This window comes from Vigna unguiculata, chromosome 8, assembly GCF_037176805.1.
Source record: "Vigna unguiculata cultivar grain cowpea cultivar isolate G323 ecotype 2 chromosome 8, ASM3717680v1, whole genome shotgun sequence".
Taxonomy (NCBI): Eukaryota; Viridiplantae; Streptophyta; class Magnoliopsida; order Fabales; family Fabaceae; genus Vigna; species Vigna unguiculata.
The window spans coordinates 1,975,738-1,984,976 of NC_140799.1; the positions used below are offsets into that span (position 1 = coordinate 1,975,738).

The 9,239-nt window shown below is 25.3% G+C and overlaps 1 protein-coding gene across 1 annotated transcript; it reads right to left on the reverse strand.

Annotated features, from left to right (window-relative positions):
* Positions 1-3,746: 3,746 nt before the first annotated feature.
* LOC114195460 (uncharacterized) lies at positions 3,747-4,445 on the reverse strand. Its single transcript, XM_028085940.2, has one exon. The coding sequence runs from the start codon at positions 4,375-4,377 to the stop codon at positions 4,042-4,044; it is 336 nt and encodes a 111-aa protein (XP_027941741.2). The 5' UTR covers positions 4,378-4,445; the 3' UTR covers positions 3,747-4,041.
* Positions 4,446-9,239: the final 4,794 nt, after the last annotated feature.

The window sequence follows — 9,239 nt, forward strand, 5'->3', positions numbered from 1 at the left end:
GGCCAGAAACCAACACTTAAATATCATTGTCGAAAAAAAAAATTCAACATTGTATTTATTATATTCAGTGATTAAAAGCATATTAAATACGTATATGTAAATAATACTAATTGGGTGCATAAATATTATATTAAATATGATAAGTAATATTATTTAGTAATCATATAAATAGTATATCAACAAAGTGTTAGCGTCATTTGACTATATAAAATTAATAAATTTTAAAAATATAAAAATATCATCATTATTTATAAAATAAAGCTAATAATAGAAAAAAATAGAAAAAAATAATTGATAATAAAAAAATAGGAAACAATGTTTTTGTATGTATTATTGATAAGAAAAGTCTCATTTATATACAAAATTGCAAATTCAATAATTAACATAAATATTTATTTTAATCATATATCATCATTTCATATCAATCTTATGAGTAAGTATTATATCAACCATGTTAATATCTACAAATATATAAATATTTATTAATCATTTGAATCATATAAATAATTATTATATCAATTATATGAGTAACTTCTATCAAATTAATAGACGACTATTGATTTATAAGAATTGTTTGTCGATTAAAGTTATATTTACATGTTGTAACAATAGAAGAGATTATGTTTGGATGAGAAACTTCACTTAAAAAAAACATATAAATTAGTCACGATTAAACAAAAGTTTAATTGAGATTCAAGTTTTCCAAAATTTTAATATTTTAAGTTAATTTTTATTATATTTTCAATTAATCTTTCATTAGATTTTTTAGATCAAATATTCAAAAATCTTATTTTTTTTTCAATTGATTTTTTTATGTTTAATTTTTCTTTTAACATAATCGTGTCATGATTATTTTATTTATTTGTCTCCACATGTTAAGGTAACGTGAAGTTATATTTTTAATGTAAAAATAATATGGTAGATACTGTGACTTTTATTATTTTCTTTACAATGTTAAATGAAAGAAAGGGTCACACCAATGACGATGACAATTATAGTTTTTTGTCACCACAAAAATAATGAGAACAATAAAAAAATTGTCGGTTTACATTAACCCAAAATTAATTAAAGAATATAAAAATGTTAAGTATTCAACAAGCAAATAAAATTTAATAGGGACTTATATGAAAATAACAAAAAATTATCAATTACTATAAACTTAATTAATCACAAAACAATATTGTTTATGTAAAATACAAAATGGTTTTTATTATTTTTATTGAAGAGTTGAATAATAAAGAATCATCATGGTCACCTACATTAATGGTGGTGAAGCTCAGAATCACTTAATCTTGTAGGTGATGACATGATCATCTCATTATCAACATGATATTAATTAAAATAATAAAATTCATTTATTTTATATTAATCATGATTAATGTTATTTATAAAATTTGATATTTCTCAGCACGTATGGACAAAGAGAAAAAAAATTATGGGACGAATATAGAAATTATAAATACTCAATAAACCAAAAAAATTAATAAAGATCGAATACGAAAAAAGAAAGATATATTAAATATATTTGTAAAATATATTAAATGTATATGTATTTTGTAAACTCATATATTAATATTAAATTAAATACATATGTGAAGATGATATTAAATAAGGAATACAATAAATAACACTATTTATTAATTTAATTATGTTTATGCGTTGTAGTAATTATATTTATTAAATAGTATAGTTTTCAATGTATAAGTCAATAATAAAAGAAGTAATATTGAATAAGTATTTATTAATATTTTAGAATAAGTTATATTTCTTAAAAACTATATTTAATAATATTATTGATTTTAATTGAATTTTAATTTTAATTAATGAATAATAATATTATTTAATATTTATATAAAATATTATATTAAGGGTAAATAATTATATTTTCTTGTATTTTTTTTTATATTTTTACTCGAAATATTTAGTTCTCATCTCTTCCATTGGAATTGTTTTTACGGGGACCAAAGATCTATGATAGAAGAAAAATATTTTATTAATAATCTAAAGTTGGAAAAATATATTTACCATATTGATTTTGTATTACTAGAGCTTACGTTTACTTAATTGCTAATCTTTTTAGTTACGTTCAAGGTTAAAAAAATGTGTATGATAAATATTTTATGGATTTGATTGATAGTCTTTTCAGTCATGCTCGATTCTAAGATATTATGTATTTGCATTTTGTTGAGGTGATTTATGAATTTTTTGGTTCACACTTAAAATTGGAAAATAAATCATTTTGTCAATGTTTTTGTTATTTTAATATAAAAAAAGTGTTGTGCTAAATTATATAAGATTTTTTAGAGGTGTATTTTTTTAGATTTAGTTTTAGTACTTTCATTGTTAAAAAAGTTGTAAGCTAACAAAATAAAATGAAAATTATTTTCTATAATGTCTTGCACTACGAAACTTATTATTCCATTTTATTGTATAGGATCGAAACTAAAATCTCATTCCATATTTTTAAATTGTTAAATGTTTAAAATTTTGAGATTACGAAATGAAAAGAGGGGCGCAAATAGGAAAACCTGGTCCAGTCTGAACGTATAACATAGATCAATTAACTACAGAGAAAAAAAAGCCCAACACAACTCCATAAGTTTTGTCAATGTTTTTGTTATTTTAATATAAAAAAAGTGTTTTGCTAAATTATATAAGATTTTTTAGAGGTGTATTTTTTTAGATTTAGTTTTAGTACTTTCATTGTTAAAAAAGTTGTAAGCTAACAAAATAAAATGAAAACTATTTTCTATAATGTCTTGCACTACGAAACTTATTATTCCATTTTATTGTATAGGATCGAAACTAAAATCTCATTCCATATTTTTAAATTGTTAAATGTTTAAAATTTTGAGATTACGAAATGAAAAGATGGGCGCAAATAGGAAAACCTGGTCCAGTCTGAACGTATAACATAGATCAATTAACTACAGAGAAAAAAAAGCCCAACACAACTCCATAAGACGTGAAGGTCCAGAGAAACAAAAACCACGTGCGTAGCCTTCAGTCCAATCAAAACAGTGAAAGTTACGAAAAAATAATCAAGTCTACTTAATTTATATTTATAACTATAGTTAAAGTATATAATAAAATTGATATATATATATAGGTAATTAAATTGTTTAGTAGGACATATATAGCTTGTTGACTTAATTAAGTTTAGAATATTAATGAATGTTGCATAAAAATAAGTTATGTAAATAGGTTTTGAGAATAGATCCAACTTTTGATATAGATTATAGAAACATTAAAAATTATCTTACCACAAATCAGCCTCGAGCTCAGAAATTATAATATATATCAGTGTAAAAGTGTTAAAGTCTATTTTCACTTCATCTGGTTTTTCTTTTAATATTCTAATAATGAAAAATCTAAAAGAAGAACAATAACAAATTTAAAGAGTTTTTTTTTTTTAAAAACTTAAATTTTATTATTTTGCTTATTATTATTATTTTACGTTTAATTGGATTGGAACACGGCAATTATATATTTGTACTAAAAAAATTACAATAAAATGTTATACAAGCTATTAAATTGTATCTAAATAATTTCAAATTATAAATATCTACCAACAAGGACATTTGAAGTTATTTTGATGGGAACTTTTTAGCTTTACGAAACTGTGTTGGGACTATTACCCACGTGTATCTTCAATTACTTTTGTTTTCTTTTTCATCTTTAATAGTCTATTATTATAAAAGCATCTTTATAAAGTTCAATCTTGCGGCTGAAACTGCACCAAGAAGTGGGAACACAATATTAAACTAACACATCACATATGTTATGTTTACATAAATATTCAGCTGAGAAGACCTATATATAGCAGCAACACTACTGCTTTTCCAAACAATAGGGACATAATTTACATAGTACACACACAAAGCATCGAAACTACATCTTCTGTGACATGACTAATATTCATCAGCCACATTAATTGCATAATAATAAATACTGCAATATTAATATAAATGCATGAACATTATATATATAATATAATATTAATAATTTTATATATGCAGGAGAATAATGATATATATACTCCTATGGCCTTGGGGCACCATTGTTAGAAGCTTGCTTTGGTGTAGGGGAAGAATGACCAGCTCCAGGGCTGTGACCAGGATCCGTTGGTCGGAAATCATCGATCCAGTTGTCGGATCCACCAGCATTATTCGGAGAATCTAAGGTTCTTGTTCTCGCTGTTGCGGCGTTTTCGATCATGCGGCGCCGCCACAGGAGATTAATGTTGTCTTCCACTGCACCCATTTCGTACACGTGCTCCTTTTTCAGTGCCCTCGCCTTAGCTGAAGCAATTCCATTCAGGAAAACCAAGCATAGAAGAACATAAGTGATCATGAACACGTGCTTCAAATTGGCCATTGAGCTGTGAAAAGAGTGAGAGAGGTTCTGTTGTAGAGTTATTTTAGATTCGAATTGGTTGCAAAATGTTGTGTGTGAGGGTCTTTATTTATAGGCCATTAAGGTTTCCGTATATTATTGTTGTTAATATTAATTAGTTATCTTTTTTTTTTTTTTAATGTGAACGTAGGAAATATACGGTGAGAGAATATTCATAATGGTGGTGAATGTAAACTTGTACATCATTATGTTCCCTCAAGATTCTTTCTCTTTAGCAATGGCGAATCTTCTAACTTGAGACCACAGTTACCCCACTTTTTTGCGTATTCAATTCAATCTATTTACATTATTCGATTCAAGTTTACTTCTTGTTCAAACTATCAAATTATGTGAAATACTGTGTATGTTCACAAATATAATTTATATAAAAATTTTGAATATATATAATTTTTTGAAAGTGTAATTTTTTAAATATGTAATAGCAGTTCGCGTTGATAAAATTTTCAAACATTAATATATAACCTTCAAATAAATAAAGAAATATAATTTAAGCCTATATAATAATTAGGAATGTAAGGAGAATATACTTTAATTGACTGAAAAGTCCAGTAGGTACTTTCTCTTTTGGTGCCACTTTTTAGAGTATCTTCAGTACAACTCTTCCTATTTTGAATATTTCTTTTGCATGACGTGCTCTAATATTTTAGGTATGTCTTGTGCAATTAAGTGGAGTTTGATTCTGTGACCAATCTTTTACAATTAAGTTTAAATTTAAAAAATTAAACATATTTTTAATCTCCATAAAAGAAAAAAGAATTAACGGGAACAAAATAATTTTTTTAAAGATATTTCGTAATAATTTAAAAAATTAGGGGTGCACTTGTCCACCTTCATGTACACATATATCTGCCACGGTAAATTTATATAAGTAAACTTTATAAATCTAATTTAATTTTACAAATATAAGTTAAGTTAACACTCACTTATATATTTTAAGGTTTAATTAGTCACATGGTACTCACTTTCATTTAGATGTGTCAATTTGGTACCTACTTTTAAAAATGTGTCAATTGAGTTCCAACTTTTGAAAAAATGTCTCAATTGGATCCTTTTCGGTAAATAATTATTAACATCGTTAACAATATTCATATTTAAAATGACTTACAAAATTATGATATTTATATTAAAATTTAGTGGTAAAAGTCATGAATTAAGTTAATGACTTTAGTAATTTTTGTCTGAGAGGGACCTGATTAAGACACTTTTTCAAAAGTTGAGATTAGATTGACACATTTTTAAAAGCGGGGTACTAAACTGACACATGTAAACAAAAATGAGTACCATCCGACTAATTAAACCTATATTTTAATTAATTTTATTTTTAGTCGAAACGAAATTTTCAACCATTAACAAAATTCAATGAATTTGATTCTTAAGTAAGCAATAATGATGAAATCTGAAAAAAAATATAGAAAGTAAATTATAAGAAAGAATACGAAAAATGGATTCACCATGAATAGTGTAGGACATCACTACACACCCCACTATATGGTATGGTCTGATGAGACGTTTCTGGTGGGAGTCCAAGTTGATACTCCAAATTGTTGGCAGCCATAGGAAGATCGGAGACAGTGAGAAGAGAGAGAGTGAAGTTGTGATTGAAAGTAACTATGTCATTCATCACACTTCACGTGTTATTGCCACCCAAGTGAACAAGTGTAGAAATGGAGAAGTGTTAGTGTCCTACACACTTTGAACAAGTTTAATTCAACCTCCATTTTCCAATTTGGCTGGTTAACTATTCAAAATGCTAATCTCATAACCCTCTCTATTATGGTACATCATGTTAGTGCCATCTAATTTCTCTTCCTCCACTCACTCCACTACGAAACCCTACGTCAACAAAACCACAATTCGCACTAGTTTCTAGTAAAATCATGAAGAATCGTGTTCGGAATGTAGTCATTGTTGGAATAGGCGTTCACGTACGTTTAATGTTGAATCGTGATTTAGCTTAATTTGTCTTATTACAAGATATTTAATATCCAGAAAATAAATGTTATCAAACAGAGATAAAATCAATTTATAATATATAAGTGTGATGAAAATCTTATCTTTCAAACTGATTTGGTAAGATTAAGTCAAATTTAAAATTCACTTATTAATCTGGTATTGGACTTATGAATTAAAGTCTATTCCAACTAATAATATTTTAATTATAAATATATCACTTTTTAATATAAAATTAATATATATATATATATATATATATATATATATATATTAGCGTACACATAGACGCGACAACGATTGTGTGTATGCATTTTTTAAATATGCATGATATTATATTAGTAGGTGATGATAATGTAACATTTTTAAGTTAATATATAAAATAAAATTATATTTATTAAAAATTAAATTAAATATATCAGATGAGCGAATAACTGTTGTTGATTAATAGAGAAAAAGAGAAGAAGCAAAGATAGACGATTTTTTTTAAAAGTTTATAAAAATAACGGCCAGTTTTTAAAAATTTAATAAATAGTTATATTTTAAAGGATAAAATTGATATTTGGAAATGTGAACACAAAAGAGGAGATCCTTTGTACGTATTATTATATATATTATTAAAAATAGTATACAATGAATATTTTTTTTTTAATTCAATGTGAAACTAACTTTTTCCTTTTAAATTAGAAATTACCGAGAAAGATACCGTACAACCAATGTGAAATTTTTTGTGCGATTTTGAATTTTTTACTGTTGTTTCTGTGATGTACCTTCAAAATACACCGATAATCATTAATTTTAAAATATATTTAAAATTATCTTTAAAATACAATAACAGTGTATTTTTAATGCTTACCGAAAAACAACATGAAGTAGAGAAACTAGACTCCTCCTGTGTCAATCTTTTCGTCATTGTTGCTGGATTTCACATGTTTGAAATCTTTAATTTTCTTCATCAATATTATTTCGATACGTCTAAAATAATTCTACGTTCTTGATTCTCTTAGAATTTGAAGGTGTGCATTTACTTAATTTAATTATTGATATACATTTGTTTGTGCTAGTGGGATTGGTAATCATACTTCATTTACATAATTGTTATAATATCATGGTTATTAGTTAATTATGATGACGTAAACACACTTCTCTAATTGACTGTTAATTATGCATTATGAGAGAATCTAAGTAAAGATTTGTCGGGAAGCAATTCGACCAAAGCATCTTCTTCTGGAGAGCTTATGTAGAGGAAGTTATTAATTAGTAAAACTCGTCACCTTGATTTTGTCGAGCACTAATGGTTAATGCACTATAACTCAAATCCATCATAAATACATAGCACCAGTTTTAATTCCTTTTCAATTCGTGATTCAGGTTTTCTATTAGTTTATAAAATTTTATAAAATCTTTCTCTTACTTATATATACTTGGAGCTTCTTACAATTTTCTTGACGGATTTAATTAGGTAAATAATTTACTTGTCAATAAGTATTTCTCCTTATGTTAAAAGAATGGACATGCCACTACAGTCCCTTTAGAATATTCTTGTCCTAGTCCTCCCAGTGTCTAGATATGCTATAAAAGTGCAAGTTATCTTTAACAAATTGCGCACCAAAAGCAAAAACCAAAACGAAATGGTAGGAAAAGGTATAAGCACTTGTGAAACCCACTAGATCCTGTGGGGTTGAGAATGAATATATGAGGATTTTTCTGTGAGAAACCAAAATTGTTATACATATATAGTCAAATGAATATGATGATGATTTGAGTTTACTATGAAGGTGATTTCTCCGTCCATTAAGGACACATGAGAAGTTCGTGGTTGGTTCCTGAAGCTAGGGAAGTTCGTTTACCACCGAATAGAGAGAGTGGACACTGTTTCATGTTTGTGGAGTCAAATCATTTTGCAACAACATCAATGAGTTTATAGGGATGCTAGGGTTAGGGCAACGCAAAGCAACAACACTGGGATTCATGAACACTGACCAAATTCTATTTAACATTGCTCTCAAGATGATCTTTTATAAATTATCTTCGCTTAATTCTTTTATATATATATATATATATATATATATATATATATATATATATATATATATGTATATATATATATATATATTGGAAAATAAAGATAATCGAATTTGGAGAAAATATTATATCGGTTAATAGTGACTAAATATTATATTGATTTTAATAAAAAAAACTTTTAATTTTGTAAATTAATATCTAAATTGGTATAATAATTAATAATTTTTAGCCTATTTTATGTTTTTGTAATATAGTTAAGAATAAAATTTGTTAATACTATAATGGTTTAATTTGTAAAATAAAATGAATAAAAGATAAAAGAAAAACTTTAAGTTTTATATTATTATTATTATTGATCATAAATGATTTAAAGGATTTTTAAAAAAATATAATATAATATAAAATGAGTTAAAACTATAAAGTATAATTTTGAAATTTATATTAAGAATTAAAATTGTTACATAAAAAATAGTTTTACAAAACAATTAGAATATTGAGATTGTATTTTAATGAACTTAGAAGTAACAAAGTGAAAAATAGTTTAACAATATCATGATTTTAGTTTTTGTGATATTAGTTTTGTAATAATCTTAGAAGGGTTTAAGGAATTTTCATTTAAGGTTTTCTGCTTTTTTTTTTTATTAAGAAAACAAATCAAATAATATTAAAGTTGTGATTACACTTTACAATTTGAGGGTTGATTTGCTGGTATATTTGAATTACGATTCTTTTAATAATGTTAAATTCAAATCATATATATTAGTAACTCGTTCATATATAAGTCCACTCAGTTGAGTGTGAACAAATATCACCCCTTCTCTTCTCATATTTTTTTAAAATTTATTATC

Coding starts and splice junctions, on each gene's coding strand:
- LOC114195460 (XM_028085940.2), bottom strand. CDS start 4,377: ATGGCCAATTTGAAGCACGTGTTCATGATCACTTATGTTCTTCTATGC.